This window comes from Maniola jurtina, chromosome 27 (assembly GCF_905333055.1).
Source record: "Maniola jurtina chromosome 27, ilManJurt1.1, whole genome shotgun sequence".
Lineage (NCBI taxonomy): Eukaryota > Metazoa > Arthropoda > Insecta > Lepidoptera > Nymphalidae > Maniola > Maniola jurtina.
In genome coordinates this window covers 4,613,119-4,632,573 of record NC_060055.1, presented here as the reverse complement: position 1 = coordinate 4,632,573, position 19,455 = coordinate 4,613,119, and the positions used below count along the sequence as shown (strand labels likewise).

Below are 19,455 nucleotides of genomic sequence, written 5' to 3'. Positions count from 1 at the left end.
CCTGCTCATTTGCTCGCTATTTTTAATGAAAAAAGATTTTGCATGTCAAAGGTAGTTAATAATGATTATTTTTATTTAAGAATCATGCAAGGGACATAACGCAGCATTGGGAACCTCCACTAGGTAGACAGATGAAATTATGACTCGTAGGGGCGCCATTGTATAGCGATGATGCAAAGACCTCGGCGTGTAGAAGTCCCTACAAGAGTTAACTACCTATGTCCAGCAATGGACGTTGTAATCGATAAATGTCCACGATTAAAAATATTCACCACTCTAAAATTTTTGGGGAACTATACTTGATAAAATTAAAACAATATTGTTTCAACATAAAATTATTAATACGACAGCACTTAACGACTACCGATCTTTGCCTATCCCCATTTAAAAAAACATTGTTTTGTTTTGTTTTTGTTTTGTTTATCAAGCACACAATACAGATAATGACAATAATAATATAATATTACAATAAAGCCATGAAAAAAAAAGACTAGCCACTCTCCAAAAAAAAGTGTGTACATATATGCAGTCAATAAGATAATGGACGTGTCGCTTAGAACAGCTATACACCAAAAACTAAAATTTTAGAAAACTAGAAAACAGAACTAAACAATTACCAAAAATCGAAAATAAAGTAATCGTATCGTAACATTTAAACTTAAGTAAATAACTTAACCTAAAAAATTAGACATTAGTAGAGCTATTGAGATATTATATGTTATTTAGAGCATCACAGCTTCGGATAGATTTAATAAACACAGTAGCTTTGCTATTAAATATGTCAATATCGTTAGTGGAGACCAACTCATTATAAAATCTACACATTCTAACTATTGGGTTAAAAAAGGAGGTATTAAATTAAAAAAAAAAACTAAACAGTGCAATCCCAATGTAAATTCTTTGTGTGAATTATTGTACAATTTCACATTCCGCAACGATTTGATGACGATGAGTTCAAACTTCGAACTCAAATATGCGGAAATGGCGCTTGTAAAGTTGTTAATATTTCGTTCGCATAGCTTTAGGGTTCTTTAGGAGAATGCAAAATATAAATAACTAGCCGATGCCCGCGACTTCGCCCGCGTGGATTTAGGTTTTTCGAAATCCCGTGGGAACTCTTTGATTTTCTGGGATAAAAAGTAGCCTATGTGCTAATCCAGGATATTATCTATCTTCATTCCAAATTTCAGCCAAATCCGTCCAGTAGTTTTGCGTGAAGGAGTAACAAACATACACACACACACACACACACACACACATACAAACTTTCGCCTTTATAATATTAGTGTGAAGTGTGATTTTCTTATTCGTTTTCTCTTTTACTAGGTGTACAAATGAGATCAAGCGAGTCTGCGGGAACCGCTGGATAGCGACGCTGAGGAGCAAGATTGTAGCGTGTGGAAGTCTGTCCAGAAATCTATGTCCATTAGTGGACATTAATTATTCAGTTGACAACAATTAGTAAAAATACTAGCTTTCCAAGGCTATTTCTAAAAGTCTGTGTATCTGTGTATCTGTCTGTGGCATCGTAGCTCCTAAATTAATGAACCGATTTTGATTTAGTTTTTTTTGTTTGAAAGGGGGCTTTATCGGGAGTGTTCTTAGCTATAATCCAAGAAAATCAGTTCAGCCGTTTGAAAGTTATCAGCTCTTTTCTAGTTACTGTAACCTTTACTTGTTGGGGACGTTATAAATTTTTAATTTACACTTGTTGATCCATTGAAGGTTTGTATGAACAAGTGTAAATTAAAAATTTATAACACCCCCGACAAGTGAAGGTTACAGTAACTAGAAAAAAGCTGATAACTTTCAAACGGCTGAACCAATTTTCTTGGATGATAGCTAAGAACACTCTCGATCAAGCCACCTTTCAAACAAAAAAAACTAAATTAAAATCGGTTCATTCGTTTAGGCGCTACGATGCCACAGACAGATACACAGATACACAGATACACAGATACACAGACACACAGATACACAGATACACACGTCAAACTTATAACACCCCTCTTTTTGGGTCGGGGGTTAAAAAATAAGTTTAATATCACGAATTGAAGCAGTCATGTCAATTTGCATTATAGATAGAAACGGAATACAAATACTCAATTTTTTTAGATCTTCTAGTCTAGAATCCATACTAATATTATAAATGCGAAAGTGTATCTGTCTGTCTGCTAGGTTTTTACGGCCTAACGGTTTAACCTATTTTGATGTAATTTGGTACAGAGTTAGCTTGCACCCCGGGGACGGACATAGGCTACTTTTTATCCCGGAAACTTAAATAGTTCCCACGGGATTCTCAAAGGTCCATCCATTTAACCGATTTACATGAAACATTTGGTTCAGAGGTAGCTTGCGTCCTGGAATTTGATAGAGGCAACTTTGTAGAATATATAGATGAGCTTAAACTTTGAAACAATTATCACACTAATCAAACTAATATTATAAAGGCGAAAGTTTGTGTGTATGTGTGTGTGTATGTGTTTGTTACTCCTTCACACAAAAACTACTTGACGGATTTGGCCGAAATTTGGAATAGAGATAGATAATATCCTGGATAGGCTACTATTTATCCCGGAAAAATCAAAGAATTCCCACGGGATTTCGAAAAACCTAAATCCACGCGGGCGAAGTCGCGGCCATCGGCTAGTAGTGTTCTATTTTTAAAATTAGAACTCGCACTTAACCAACCTCTAAACGGGCTGAACGCGCATCAATCTTTGTCTAAAAAAGTGACAAAAAAAAGCTAAGCGCCATCCCGAATCCCGTCCTAATTATGATGACAAAATATGTCGGTTATTTAAAAGGGCACGAACCGGGGTCTTAGGTGTTATTTATTGATATCTCTATTATGGAAGAACGGTGGTTTCGGATGGAATTATGTTTTGAGGATGTCAATATTGGAATTGGGCATTTTTTTTGGTTCACCATCAGCATTTTAAAAGAGCCTCATTCATGACTTCCAAGATAAACAATTTTTGGGGTTTCGTACCTCAAAAGAAAAAAAGGAACCCTTATAGGATCACTTTGTTGTCTGTCTGTCTGTCTGTCCGTCCCTCGTGTCTGTCAAGAATTATAGGGTAGGTAATTGCCGTTGACCTAGAATCATGAAATTTGAAGAATCAGGTAGGTAGATCTGATAGCACAAGTGAAGAAAAAAATCAGAAAATCATGAATTTGTGGTTACATCACAAAAAAAATGTGTTGGTGAACAAATTATTAGTGTTTTCAATTTTCAAAGTAAGATAACTATACCGAGTAGGGTGTCAGGGCCTTTACCTGTACATTCTAAAACAGATTTTGAAATGTCGGGAAAATACCCGAGTACGGAACCCTCGGTGCGCGAGTCTGACTCGCACTTAACCGATTTTTATTTCTGAAATTTTAAGTATTTAGATACCTTGGGTATCTTTTGAGTAGGTAGGTCATAGTATATGTATATCAATGACTTAGCTTTCCAAATAGGTACCAAGTATTAAATTAGCCATGAAACATGCAGTCTCTATACATTATGCTAATTTAAGACCATCAATCGATTCAAAGAGCTTCTATAGTGACAAAGAGAAAGGAACAGCACTAAATCTAAATCACAACAAACCAAGTCGCCCAAACAGACAATATAAACTCAAACACAAATCAAACTCAACTCTAATTAGTTGTTACGACTCTAACGCGTTTAAGCTCACTCAATACACTCATTAAGGCTCACAAACTAGAGAATCTCGACCGGGAGACGTGTCCAATTAAACCAACTAACAATATAATTATCACAATTAATGCCCGAGCACATATTTCACTGGGATCCTTAAATAAATTTCAATTTGATATACCGAGGGACATGCGCTTGCGCATCCACCACGCCTACCGCCTTCCCATTGGTTTAAAGCTAATTATATCTTTGAAACTGACGCTTGAGAGCTATTTGCATCGTTTAATCCACCAAAATCTAAAATCTACTCTATCTAATTAGTAATAAAGTTTAAATTTCGTTGTGCAGTTCTTAAATGTGGCATACAATTTTGTCATTCACTCTAACGCCCATTAGTCGAACTTTTCCATCTTCATTTGAAATGGAATCGTTGCCAGATGCTTTCCAATCAACGGATTTTCAACCTTATTTCTAATGAACATAAGGGTTAGTAAATTTCAGGTTTACGATTTCAGTAGTTCAGTTAACGTCTCGAAGTCAGTCGATTTCGTATTCCAATTTGATAAAAACGCGTCGTTAAGTTTCGAATTAGTTTAAATTATTGTTGTGGGTGAGATGTGAGATGGTGGATTAGAAAAAATTGACTCTAATGAGGACTCTTAAGGTTTCAGTTCTTCGGACGAAGACGTGGCGATAATACGCATAGTAATTGGTGAAATTCATTTAAATTCTGTGAAACTTTCGTAGAGAAGTTATTGTGAACAAAAGTCAGCTAAATTGTGAATAGAACCAATATTTAAAAAGACGCTAAGAACGATAGTAGGTAGTTGGTGAAATTCTTCAGAGTTCTGTGAAAGTTTCCCAGAAAAGTTACAGTGAACCAAAAGCAATTAAATTATGAAGAAACAAAAATTAAACATACATTCTTTTTTTTTTCTTTTTTTTTTTTATAAATTACATTACTTATGGCTAAGGCTGAGTTGCTCTATTAAACTTTGGAAAATCAAATTTTATAAGTAGTATAGACAAAGAACTAAGTTAAGTAGGTAGTGTAAACAATTAAGTTAAGAAACCTTTATCAAAAACGCAAAAAGTTAAAAAAAATCTAAATTAGGACCATAACTTAAAAAAGGGGTTGTAGGGTTATTTATTGTAAGGTCTTAAATTGACCGGAAGATATAAACGAATTTGAAATTGCAACAAATTAAATCAGTAAAAAATTTGCTCAAGAAATTAATACCTACTTAAATTAAAAAGTAAATGTAATTAAAAGTGTTAATTAATTTAATATGGAAGACATCAAATCAGAATCCATTGAAATGGAAATACAAAACGATGTGAAAATAGATAAACCAGAAGTTAAACTACCTTTCTCTATAGACAGTTTGCTCGCTGATAAGTTTGTTAGTGATAACCATGAAGCTTCCACTTCTGATGACTTGGTTTATAATAAAGAACAGGATAATGAAGATGATGGAAATAGCAGTTGTTCTGAACAGTTGGATGTGGAGAGTTCTACGGCGGGCGATGCGCAGGAGTTCATGGAAGCCAAATCTACTGAATATCCATCAGGTAATTTTCAGTTAAAGGTGCGTTTGCAATGCTTTGCAAATATGTTACAAGTATGAGAGTTTTTCGATATCTTTTGTGGCTAAACAAGTGTAAATTAAAAATTTGTAACACCCCCGACAAGTGAAGGTTACAGTAACTAGAAAAGAGTTGATAACTTTCAAACGGCTGAACCGATTTTCTTGGATTATAGCTAAGAACACTGTCGATCATGCCACCTTTCAAACAAAAAAAACTAAATTAAAATCGGTTCATTAGTTTAGGAGCTACGATGCCACAGACAGATACCTACACAGTACCAGTTGACACACGTCAAACTTATAACACCCTTCTTTTTGGGTCGGGGTTAAATATCTATATGCTATATCAATAGAGAAATTTTGCGACATTGTCCCATAAAAAATTTGGATTCCAACTCCTCAATCCTGAAGCTGCAGGGGACTTGACCACCGAAGCTTAATTAAAAACTGTCGGCTATAAAATGATATTAGGGGTACCTATACCAAGTAAAGACTTTGTCGTTGACCTCGAGGACCCAACTCCTCAAACCTGATGCTGTAAGGAATTTCAATTTCAATTTCAAAATATTTTTATTTAATTAAACTTTTACAAGTGATTTTTTAATCGTCAAAATGATCTACCACTGGTTCGGGATGCTGTTCCTACCGAGAAGAACCAGCAAGAAACTCGGCGATTGCTCTTTTCAAGTAATCAATTTACAATAATAGATATGCCATTGTAATTGCATTCCTAAATTCTGGTGATCCCACGGGGTTCTAAAGGATCAAGAGTTTCGTACTCCGGTATTTTTCCGACATTTTACACGACAAATCGAAAACTATTATGCATAAAAATAAATGAAAATCTGTTTTAGAATGTACAGGTAAAGCCCTTTCATATGATACCCCACTTGGTATAGTTACCTTACTTTGAAAATTGAAAATACTAATTTGTTTATGAACACATTTTAATTTATTTTGTGATGTAGTTAACTACAAATTCACAGTTTTCGGGTTTTTTCCTTTACTTGTTCTATTTGACCTACCTATCTCCCTTTCATGATTCAACGGTAAGTACCCTATAGATTTTCTTGACAGACACGACAGACGGACAGACTTGACAATACAGCATTGTAAAGTCGCAATCTCCTGAGGATGCTCCGGTGTCGGGGCGAAACGTGCGTCGAGAGTAGTGGAAAAGTCTTGTGTGGTGTTGCATGTGAGTGGTGGTGGCAGTGCTTGCTTGGGAACTTGGCTTTATTGCTTGGTTGGGGAGGTAAGCGGTGCTTAGCTTGTAACTGCATGTTTGACCATACAGATTTATCCTGTTGGCGCATTATAGCAAAATAATTTTTAACTGTTTCTTGCACAACAAAGTGATCCTATAAGGGTTCCTTTTACCTTTTGAGGTACAAAACCCTAAAAAACAACCAGAATCTTTGTTTTTATTCCAACTTCAAAAACAGTAAATGTAGGTATAAGAGCAAAAACTCAAACGGATGTCTCATAAAAATAAAACACGCAATTTTTCAACATCTTTACCAAAAAAGCGATGTTACTTTTAAAAACCCCACAAAGATAGTTTTACAAATTAATCATTGTAAAAGGAGAGAATGTAACTCGAAGCACTAATATTTCATTTAGGCAGATAAAAAAGAATTTAAAAAATAAAAAAAATAAAAAACCATAACTTCGCGCCTTCGCGGCCCATTGACGTTTACGCCATGCTTCTAACGACGCCATAATCCTTTTTGGCGCCAATTAAGTGTTGAATAAATGACATGATTACAATTTATAATCTGTTTTAAATTTAACTAAAAATATTTCATTGGCTCATCATCCTTTCATATTATGTACTAGCTACCTATTTACTAATATTATAAATGCGCTAGTGTGTATGTCCCTCTCTCTCTCTCTCTCACACACACACACACACACACACACACACACACACACACACACACACACACACACACACACACACACACACACACACACACACACACACACACACACACACACACACACACACACACACACACACACACACACACACACATACACACATACGCACACACATGATAATACTGTATGGCAATAGCGATGTTCGTGAACATGAGTTACCGGTTGTTATAAGTTTGACGTGTGTATCTGTGTATCTGTCTGTGGCATCGTAGTTCCTAAACTAACGAACCGATTTTAATTTAGTTTTTTTTGTTTGGAAGGTGGCTGGATCGAGAGTGTTCTTAGCTATAATACAAAAAAATCGGTTCAGCCGTTTGAAAGTTATCAGCTTTTTTCTAGTTACTGTAACCTTCACTTGTCGGGGGTGTTATAAATTTTTAATTTACACTTGTGAATGTTTAATTTTTCACGGTCTAAGTATCTGGTTTGTCCTCAGACCTTGCATTTCGATGAAGAATTACTTTTCCTGGAGAGGACATAGGTCATAGGCACCTGTACCAAATAGACCATGATGCTCGCGACTGTGTCTATGTGATTTAGGGGTTTATAAAATCCCGTGGAAACTCTTTGATTTTTCGGGATTAATAGACCTCGTAAAGTCATTCGACCCTGGGACGCAAGCCATCTCTATAGGTACCATACCAAACATCAAAAATCGGTTAAGTTAATGGGCCGTGAACCAATTTTCCCGTTCACTTGAAAAGTAGGTAGGGTACCTTTAGGTAAGTCAAGAGTGATTAAGCATCTTTTTAAGCAAGCGCGCTCCACCTTGGGCTGCATCATCACTTGCCAGCAGCTCTGATTGCAGCCAAGCGCTAGTTTTTTTTTTCTTTAAATCTGGCTTTACTCTGATTAGCCAATGTCAAGTTTGTGATATTTTCAAGTTATTGAATTTATACAAGTATGGACTCCGTCTGCGCCGGCGCCCGCCGACATACGCGCGGCGCCCCTTTAGAGCGCTTCCCAGTCAGTTCCACCACCAAAAAACACCAACTAACACAAAAACCAGCCACTCTTAACAAAAAAAAAACACTCCAAAGAAGCACAGCACGCGCGCCAGCAAACGCCATCACAGACGAAGTCCCAAGCGCTAGTTAGTAAATTAAAAAAAACCGGCCAAGTGCGAGTCGGACTCGCGCACCGAGGGTTCCGTACTCAGGTATTTTTTCAACATTTTGCACGATAAATCAAAAACTATTATGCATAAAAATAAATAAAAATCTGTTTTAGAATGTACAGGTAAAGCCCTTTCATATTATGATACCCCACTTGGTATAGGTAGTTATCTTACTTTGAAAATGTAAAAATGATGTAACCACAAATTCACAATTTTCGGATTTATTCCTGTACTTGTGCTATAAGACCTACCTACCTGCCAAACATGATTCTAGGTCAACGGGAAGTACTTTATAGGTTTTCTTGATAGACACGACGGACGGACGGACGGACAGACAGACAGACAGACAGGCAGACAGACCGACAACAAAGTGATCCTATTAGGGTTCCGTTCGGAAACCTAAAAAAACAGACACATAAACATACTTTCGAATTTATAATATTATTAAGTAGTATGAATTTAGAACATTATTTACTACATTTATGTATTATTATATTACACTTGTAGTAATAAATAGCGGGCTAAGAGTCATTTCAGAAATTTAAACGTTTTGAAATTGTAAATGTAGTTTAATAAAAATTTATGGATTTTAAAATTTTCTTAATGACGGCAAAATAACTTTCAAAATTACCGCGCAAATTTTTTTACAATCTGCCAACAGAAAATGAAACTTTTCACACTATACGACATAATTATCGCAAGACCTTAGTCATACGTTTTTATTTTTTTTGGGACATTTTGTCCGTTCCACGTGTAACTGTCGGCCTGTTACTTTTCAGGGCTTGAATAGGTACTGAACCAATGCTGACGGATATGTCAGCATTGGTTCAGTACCTCGTATCCTATAAAGCCCGTATTCTATAAAGGAAGATAGAATACATATTTTTATCCCGAAGAATTTAAGTGATAGAACAAGGTTTAGTTCATTACTTTTAATTCAAGGATTTAAACGATGAAATTATTTATGGCTAGCTGATGCCCACGAATTCGTTCCTATGGATATAAGTTTTTAAAAATCTCCTGGTAGCTCATTGATTTTCCGGGATAAAAGTAGCCTATGTGTTAATCCAGGGTATAATCTATCTCCATTTCAAATTACAGCCAAATCCATTCAGTAGCATCATTGCACAAAACTAATAACGCCATTGCTTTGCAATTTTCAACGCATTGTATAGCTGTAATTTTTTTTGAAGCACGCTCATAGGTGTCAAAAGGTGCGTAGGCATACCTCGCGCCAATGTCTAAGTATGTAGTTATTTTTTGTTTCGTTGCAATTTATAAGTTAACCATCGAATGCTATCTTACTTGGTGGTAAGTGATGATGCAGTCTAACAAGGAAGTGGGCTAACTTGAAAGGGTATAGCAGTTTTATTAAGCCCATACCCCTTATCGGTTTCTACCACGGCATCGAACCGGAACCTAAATCATTGGCACGGCTTTAGTACAGTACTTAGTATGGTTACCGGGTGATACGGACGGTTGGTATCTAGCCACGGCCGTATGGTGCCAAAAGGACTAAAAATAATATAGAAATCGTGTCGTGGTCGTCATTATGAAAGCGCGCTTTCCACGCCGCGCTTCAAATTAGCCGTTTGAATTGCTTCCATGACGTTCCATTCCAGCGGCAAATAAAACGATTCCCGAACGCAACTGATGTCTCATTTTCTAAATTTGTTACGAAAAGATAAATCTCCGTGCCGTCCCGACTCTTGTTAGCTAAATCTCTCTACCCAGTAATTATTCACCGTTCCAAAAAAAAAAAAGAAATAAAGATGAAAAGAAACTCCCCGTCTGAAATGTTAGTGGTCGGGAGATCATTAAAAAGCTGTAAAATTCTATTACTGAAACCGAACGGGTTTTTGAACGAAAGCGCGTGTGTCAAGCGGTCATCGACAATTTTATTGTTTCTAATTTTTAACTGTGCAACGTTCGAATTTCGAACTTATTTCTATCGAGTTAAAAAGTATGATGAAAATTTTTAATCTGTATTTATAATGGCGGTAGTTTACAATGGCGCGAAAAAAGTTGTTAGCCGTTGACAGGTGACGATACTTTGACATTAATTGCTTTACCAGTGTTGTAGAGTTTTAAACTTGTACGAGCCATGTTTTATATTGTCTTTTGAACGGATGGAGTTATTTTTAGACGCTAATGAATTTATTTTGAGTTCTATTGTAGTCTTTGTTATACCTACATGACAAATGGAATAATTCTCGTAATTTTAAGTCATTATTTCGGAAATTATTATTTTTGACATATTTGTGACGCAGTCATTTGCGTTGTTTTTAAAGGTATGCGACTCATACACACACACTTTCGCTTTATAATATGTATTAAGATAATATTATTATAAAGTGAAAGTGTATATTCTGTCTGTCTGTCTTATCCATGGCCCATCAAATTAATCGATTTTGACGATGATTGCATTTTGGGGAAGGACATTATATTACTGGTAAGATTAGGATAGTAGGTAACTATTAGAATATTGGATAAGTACTTATGTAAATATGGAATACTAGAGGATGCCCGCGACTTCATCCGCGTGGATTTAGGTTTTTAAAGATCCCGTGGGAACTGTTTGATTTTACAGGATAAAAAGTTAACTAATGTCAATTACAGGGACGCAAGCTACCTCGGTAGGTACCTTTCAAACAAATCAGTTAAGCAGATGGATTTTTGGGAATCCCGTGGAAACTCTTTGATGTTCCGGGATAAAAGGTTACCTATGTCCGTCCCCGGGATATAAGCTAACCCTGTACCAAATTTCGTCTGAATCGGTTAAACGGTTGAGCCGTGAAAAGGTAGCAGATAGACAGACAGACAGACACACTTTCGCATTTATAATATTAAGTATGGAAGTATGGATGAACATAATAACATTTACTACACATAATTGGATAATGATTTTATAAATAGATTATCACCCACACAATTTACCGCCACTCACAACGACCGTTAAAGAAATTACTGAAGACATTATTAGAGTTGTATTTTAGTTTTAACGATCCAATAATATGAGAATGTACCACATTCGAGGTAATTTGACGCGGAAAAAATATTATCTGGTTACGAAATTGACTTAACAGGGCTCTCTCCGTCACTTACTCCATACAATCGTAGTTCCCATTTCATTTGAATATTAAGCAACCAAAGTCCATGAAATTTTGCAGACATAGTCTAGAAACTAATATCTGTGTCTGTGGTGTTTTAGATTTTTCTAAAAATATGTAGTTTTAAAATTACAGGGGCTCAAAGATTTGTATTTTTCTTTAAAAAAAGGCCCAACTTTGTGCTCGGTTTTCTAGACAACGAAGCAATTTAATGAAATTTGGAAAAACCACAGACCTAGAAAATTTAATGAATATTATGTAGTAAAAAAATTATCGTTATATATTTTATATTGTTATAATTATGTGGGAACTACGAAAACCAGAAATTACACCCAGAAATCTTGAAAATTTCGTGCTGTCTCGATTTGTGCAAGCGGGGTGGTGAAGTGCGGGGGACGACACGTGAAACTGACAGAAACTGACAGTCTAAACACACGGGCCACATTTAGACTGCACCCAACTCCAAACTTGTCGATAGGTCTAACTAAATACACTGGTACATTTCAACTTGCGTTAGACGTATGCGTTACCTACCGTTATGCGTAGACTTTGCCTGTAGATAAAAATATGTCTCATGTTTGCTGGCAATAGCGCATGCATCAAACCCTGCAAGTTGCAACTCTCTTGCAACCTATTCCTCACGCAATACGCACAGCTTTAATATTATAATTTTTGACAATGTATACTATATGTAATGCCATATCACAGGTCACTCTCTGATTTATTGCTAACAATTTACTTCCAAATGCAAAGAAATCTAAGTGTGTTGAATTCACACTGCCCAATACCAGGACCTTAAATGACATAAATTCATTGATAAATAATCATATCTTGAAAATAAAGGAGAACCCCGTGTTTCTCGGTATAATGTTAGATGCAAAGCTTCTATGGAACACCCACATATCAACACTAGATGGTAAACTCAGCTCTGCTGCTTACACTGTTAGAAAAATTCGACAGGTACTGACGTGGAAACTGCAAAAATTGTATATTTTGCTATTTTCACAGTATTATGTCTTACGGACTCTTGCTATGAGATAAAGCGGTAGATATTGAGAAAAAAATGTATTACAGAAAAGGACAGGACGTGCAATTTATAATTTAAAACCGCGCGCTGCCATACAATAAAAATATAAGGAAATAAGTACCTTATCTATTATCTTATAGTAGCTTCTAAATATATTTACAACTAGCTAATGCCCGCAACTTCGCTCGCGTGGATTTAGGTTTTTAAAAATCCCGATCCTTTCATTTCCCAGAACAAAAGTTGTCTCTCCGTAATAGCCCGTCCCCGGGATGCAACTTGTTTCTGTATCACGTAAGAATATTTAAACGGATGATCCTTTTCAAATCCCGAGGGATCACCAGGATTTAGGAATGCAATTTCTTACAGCGTCAGGGTTGAGGTCAACGACAAAGTGTTTACTTGGTATAGATACCTTCAATATCAATTAATAATCGACACTTTTTAAATCCCATTAGCTTTAGTAGTCAGGTCCCCTGCAACATCAGGATTGAGGGGTTGGAATCCAAATTTTTTATTGAACAATGTCGCAAACTTTCTTTATCGATTAAAAAAACTACCCAAAATTACGCAGTTAGGTTACCTGCCAAATTTCATGGTTTTGAGTCAACGGGAAGTACCCTAGAGGTTTTCTTGACACACACGACAGACAGAGAGATAGACAGCAAAGTGATCCTATAAGAGTTCCGTTTTTCATTTTGAGGTACGAAATCCTAGAAAACGTAGGGATGGCATTCCGAACCAGTGGTAAATTTTTCTGACCATCCAAAAACACTTTGAAGTTTACCTAAAAGTTTACAGGAATAAAAATTTATCATTGTATTCCATTCCATTTCATTCTATTCCACTCTGTTCAAAGATAAATAGATATTAAAAATATTTGTCACCGAAACAATAATTTACGATACATCAACCAATATCAATTTTACTGATGACAATCTGACTATTACCAAAGTGAACGACTACTATAATATCTATTATATATACGACTAACATAATATGTATTATAAATTGTGTGCCGTTTGCATTCTCACTAGGTTCTCATTAAGTTTGTTTTATTTGGTTAAACTTTCTGGCATTTATATTGTTATGACGTTTAATTGGCAAACAGTCTGTTTATTGGCTGAAACTCAAAAATTCAGCCAATCACAACAAAGAAAATATTGTAATAATGATTGATGCAGCTTTCTGTAATTGAAAACAAAATATTTGACATTAACTTGAATGTGACAGTGTTTTCCGAATAGGGTTGCCAGAGGCCCCGTATTTTACTGGTTACCCCGTATTTCAGGATACAGAAACCTGTAATTATGAAAATAAAATACGGGGCAAATAAAACTAAATATTTTTAGGGTTCCGTAAGTCAAAAGCAAAAAAGAACTCTTATAGGATCACTTCGTTGTCTGTCATTCTGTCAGTCTTTCCGTCTGTCCGTCTGTCCATCTATCCTTCTATCCGTCTGTCATGTGTTCATGAACAAATATTAGTATTTTCAATTTTCAAAGTAAGATAACTACATATATCAAGTGGGTTATCATATGAAAGGGCTTTACCTGTTCATTCTAAAACAGATTTTTATTTATTTTTATGCATATTTTTTTAATGCATAACAGTTTTTGATTTCTCGAGTAAAATGTCGGAAAAAATACCCGAATACGGAACCCTCGGTGCGTGGGTCTGACTCGCACTTGGCCGGTTTTTTACAAATTCAGCAGGAGCTGGCTGGCGAAATAAAACACTGACGTTATGTCCAGTAGAAAGAATATTTTCCTTTTGCGGCAATGCGTAGCCGAAACCCACTCGATATTGATCATGGTCGTAGCCAAGGCGGCGGGGCTTGGTTTGAGGATGTAAGCCTTTTTTATACAAGTTAGCCCGTGACTTTAATCTTTTCTAGTGGTGGTAAGTGATGATGCAGTCTTCTTGGCCGTTAGGGCCATACTAACCATATAACTAGCCATGACCGAAGCCTCCCACCAGACCAGAAATTTTGAAATGGCGACTGCGCCTGAGAAGCCGTCAAAAACCTAAGCCTAAAATAATACTTACACTATTTCTTGCATTTGCTTACCAATTTTTTTTTGGAAATATATCAAACATTTCGCGCTCACTTCACTCGCGCTTTGAATTTCTATTACTTGGTGTAAACCCCGCAATTTCGTTTGCATGAATTTAGATTTTTAAAAATTCCGTGGGGGATTTTCCGGGCTAAAAAGCCGCCTAAAAAAAATGTCTGGGATGCAAGTTACCTCTGAATAGTAAGTACCAAAATTTTGGTAAAGAAGATGGGCCGTGAAAGGGTAACAAATAGATAGGCAAATAGATATACTGTCGTATTCGTAATATTAGTATGGATAGGAAGCTTTAAAAATAAAATCTTGCTATGGCTACACTCTTTTCCCTTTCACTTTAATTTTTTCTGTATTGAACCAAAAACACTTACGATCACTGCGCTCGCGCTTTTTTATTGTTGTATTTTATCTCACTGTCAAATTGAAAGGCGAAATTCCACTAACCAGGTAATTAGCCCATAAAGTTGAGCGAATGTTTTTTTCCTCATGACAGGATTCAGTTCTGGCCCTAATAAAACCTCTCCCGCAATCGATTCCTGGCTACGGCCATAGTATTGATACTGTGAAGGTGGAATTACAAATTAAATGTAATTTTAAGTTGAAATGAAAATATTGTATGCATGAAATGTATAACATTTTGCTTTACAACACTAAGAGTTTTTAAAAGCTATTTAAATAAATAAATCTTTTATTTAAAACCACATTGCAAACACAGTTCACCAATCAAGACACGGCAACATACAGAGAAAAAATACAAAACTTACAAATAAACTGAAATATCTGAATAGGCTTTCCATGCATTTCAGAGAGAACCACCGCCTATTTCTTCAAATACTTCAAATTTTCAAATTTCTTCAAATCTAAACCCCGTATTTTTGATGGTGGTAGCCTGTAAATCAAAAAGAGCCAGGTGGCAACCCTACTTCGACCTAGACAGAATGAAAAATTGTTTTCATTACTCGGTATGCCTACTGCCATAGTGTGACAGAAAGTGTGACGGTAGTTGTGACCTCTGATTGGCCGACTCTCTTTCACTATTTGCTAAAGATGATGATTGCAACAACAATTTTTTCTTTTTTGTAATCGAAAACAGAACGCGGACGTCAATCAGGTTGACTAATTGCAATCATTTCTGACCGGCTAACATTGTTCCGCTAGTGGCTCAAACTCACTGTCGCAGCAAGAACATGGTAAATTCAGCCAATCACAGCAATTTGAAATTTGGTTATCACAAATGTACCGATCTAGGAACCGAGAATGCACGAACCAGGGCAGATAGAGATAAGAACAATAATATCATACGTAGGAAATCGACGGGGGATCGTTGACAACGATAGCCTTAAGAGGGGTCTCACCGTCACTCGCTCCATACAAACGTAGTTCCAATTTCATTTGAATACTAAGCAAACCAAAGTCCATGAAATTTTGCAGACATATTCTAGAAACTAAAAATATCTATGCCTGTGGTTTTCCAGATTGCTGTTAAAATATTCGGTTTCAAAGTTACGCGGTCTTAAAAATTAACATACAAATCGTTGAACCCCTAATTTTAAAACTACATATTTTTAGAAAAATTTAAAACACCACAGGCACAGATATTAGTTTCTAGAATATGTCTGCAAGATTTCATAGACTTTGGTTGCTTAATATTCAAATGAAATTGGAACTACGATTGTATGGAGTAAGTGACGGAGAGAGCCCTGTTAAGGTGCATGACACAGGTCTGCCCGTGAAATTCAAAAATAATTTAGTATTTCGCAATTTGTAAATTAATACGACAAAGTAGGCTTGTGGCATTTTAATTGCGCCAATGGCAGTATCATCCTCACATGTTTATATAACAAGTGTAAGTTAATTTATAACACCCCCGACAAGTGAAGGTTACAGTAACTAGAAAAGAGCTGATAACTTTCAAACGGCTGAACTGATTTTCTTGGATTATAGCTAAGAACACTCTCGATCAAGCCACCTTTCAAACAAAAAAAACTAAATTAAAATCGGTTCTTTAGTTTAGGAGCTACGATGCCACGGACAGATACACAGATACACACGTCAAACTTATAACACCCCTCTTTTTGGGTCGGGGGTTAAAAATCTTTACTTGAAAGGGTACAGTTTAAGAAATTCAGATAATTCAGGTTTAGGAAATTCAGGTTTTCAATGAGCCTCGTCCGTAAACTAAAAGCCGCTCAGCGGGCTATGGAGCGAGCTATGTTGGGTATCACTCTCAGGCATAAAATCCAGAATGAGGAAATTTGCAGAAGAACAAAAGCAACCGACATAGCTCAAAGGATTAGCAAGCTGAAGTGGCAATGGGCGGACCATGTCTGTCGAAGAACCGACGGCCGATGGGGCAGACGTATCCTGGATTGGAGACCGCGCACCGGTAAGCGCAGTATGGGACGATCTCCAATCCGCTGAACCAATGACCTGAAGAAGGTGGCGAGGAACGGGTGGATGAGGAAGGCGGAGGACCGTGTTTGTTGGCCCGCTCTTGGAAAGGCCTATGTCCAGCAGTAGATGTTGATGGAATGGAAAAAAATTATTAACTAGCGTAGTGTGGGACGCCCTCCAGCACGATGGACCGACGATATAAAGCGGCTGTTGGGAAGTGGCTGGATGAGGAAGGCTGTGGACCGGTTGTGGTGGCGCTCTATAGGGAAGGCCTATGCCCAATTGGGGACGTCCACAGGCTGATGATGATGATGATGATGAATTAACTAGTTAAAATAAGGAAGTTTGATAACGCAAGCGGACGCGTCCCTTCGCCACCTGACAACTATTTTCAATAAACACCTCAGACCATGAGTAATTAGAGGCAATATATCAACGTGTCGGATGCGCCATCTTGGTGCGCTTCCCGCGCTAATGAGCGCGCCAAAATAAACGTCACTTTACTTTTTAAATTGTTACCGCGAAGGATCAATTTCGAAGGAGTTTTTAAGTCTTTGTAATAGTGTTTTTTTTCTTTAAAGTAAGAGTTCGCAGGTAGTTTGGTAATATAGAGTCACATCTTCCAGGGAACTAGGAATTAGATAAGATTACAATTATCTTCGGATACGTCATCTTATTGCGTTTCCCTCCGTTTTTATGATTTTTATTCGTAAAATTTTTATTATTGTACTTGTCTGTTGTGTTGTTGTATTTTTAGTTATACTATTGTCGTATCCACTCCTGGCACAAACTTTACGCTTAATTGGAGGGGAAAGGGGAGTATTAGTCAAGATAAGCATATGGCTAATATTCTTAAAAAAAAAAAAAAAAACTACAAAGTATAGCCGGGATCATTATTTAAGTATAATGAAAATAACTCACGATAGTTTAAACGCTATAACGGTCGCAATAGGTAAGGTTGACTGTATTTCTCAGGTTCATGCAGCTCTCGAGGCAAGAGGGCCAGGACAGCGTTCAGCGCGCAACAGATCAAAAGCTTGGAGGCCGAGTTCGAGAAGAACAGATACCTCTCCGTGGCAGCGCGAGGACGACTGGCGAGGCAGCTCCGCCTCACCGAGACCCAGGTAATACACCAAAAAAATATAACAGTGGAAGCATGCTGGGCCCATAACCTATAGTAGAATATTAAGCAGAGTATAAGCGCACATCAGTTTATTTTTATTTTTTATAAAGAATATTACACATAATTATAGCATGGCTCCCCATTCCCCTCCAAATAAGCGTAAAGCTTGTGCCAGGAGTGGGTACGACAATAGTGCAACGGGTGGAGTATTCTTCCGCGATCTGCGTTTCCTACCGATTACAATCCGATTATCTTAAAAATAAGAGTGAATAGGCACCTTCTAGGTAAACACGTCCCATCTTAGACCACATCATCACTTTCCATCAAGTGTGATTGTGGTCAAGCGCTTGCCCATTATAATGAATGAAAAAAAAAGAGTAGTACTGTAGTACGAAAAACGTAGGTTCGTTTGTGATTGGTTAGCCACTCAAAATGGTTAACGCCGACTGACTTTTTCTCTTTGTCATTTTTAAGGGATTACATAACAGAGAGAGCCCTATATCAACTTCTCTCTATGGATGTTGGTAAGTTTGGCGGCAAAGGCATTTAACTTAAACATTTCTTGTTCCAGATAAAAATATGGTTCCAAAATCGTCGGACAAAATGGAAAAGAAAATACACGAACGATGTCGAAATCCTAGCTCAACAGTATTACAATAGCCTAGGCATTATTACACCGAGACCTATGTTTGTAGGCGACCGACTTTGGATTTTCAACTATCCTAACAGATTGCAACCCACCCAGCAACAGCAGTGGGCGAAATCGCTTAACCACATCGCCAATGTACCCCAAAGCCAAATTGTTGAACGAAACATGTTTAGAAACATACCAAAACCTGAAATCCCGTTCATTTTACCGTCAGCGTATCCGAACGACAGGGCTTTTTTGAATATCGAACGTTCAAACGTCAAAGCTCCCGCGCAAAATCGTCTATCATCTGTGCCTAGAGAAGTCTATTCCAATATGGCGACCGCTCAAAGAAGTTTGGATGTGTATAAGAATGATATTCTAAGTTTAAATTCAAGTCAAGAATCGAATGTCGACCATTTAAGAAGACTGGAAGAAAATTTTAGTATTTAGGCTCTCTTTATGCTTATTAAATTGTATTTTTTTAGTTATTATTAAATTTTTATGGACATAAATTCTTTGTGTTATTTATTTTAGCTGAAGCGTATCCGAACGAGATAAAATTTTGAATATCGAACGTAACCAAAGTTCCCGCTAAAATCGTCTATTATCTGTGCCTAGAGAATATTATGGCGACTACTCAAAGAAGTTTGAATTATGTTTATTGTTAAACATCAGTACAACCATTGATTTGTTGTTATAGCGAGAAAGACACACTGATCAACTCTCCCAATTAAGAGGGGTCTCTCCGTCACTCGCTCCATACAAACGTAGTTCCAATTTCATTTGAATATTAAGCAACCAA

At 36.8% G+C, this 19,455-nt stretch overlaps 1 protein-coding gene across 1 annotated transcript; it reads left to right on the top strand.

Moving 5' to 3' along the window:
* The first annotated feature begins 4,501 nt into the window (after positions 1-4,501).
* LOC123879107 (homeobox protein MSH-B) lies at positions 4,502-19,165 on the top strand. Its single transcript, XM_045926646.1, has 3 exons — positions 4,502-5,221; positions 17,875-18,023; positions 18,594-19,165. The coding sequence occupies exons 1-3, from the start codon at positions 4,939-4,941 to the stop codon at positions 19,101-19,103; spliced, it is 942 nt and encodes a 313-aa protein (XP_045782602.1). The 5' UTR covers positions 4,502-4,938; the 3' UTR covers positions 19,104-19,165.
* Positions 19,166-19,455: the final 290 nt, after the last annotated feature.

Coding starts and splice junctions, on each gene's coding strand:
- LOC123879107 (XM_045926646.1), top strand. CDS start 4,939: ATGGAAGACATCAAATCAGAATCCATTGAAATGGAAATACAAAACGAT. Junction 5,222..17,874: donor ATCTACTGAATATCCATCAG/GTAATTTTCAGT, acceptor TGTATTTCTCAG/GTTCATGCAGCTCTCGAGGC. Junction 18,024..18,593: donor TCCGCCTCACCGAGACCCAG/GTAATACACCAA, acceptor TTCTTGTTCCAG/ATAAAAATATGGTTCCAAAA.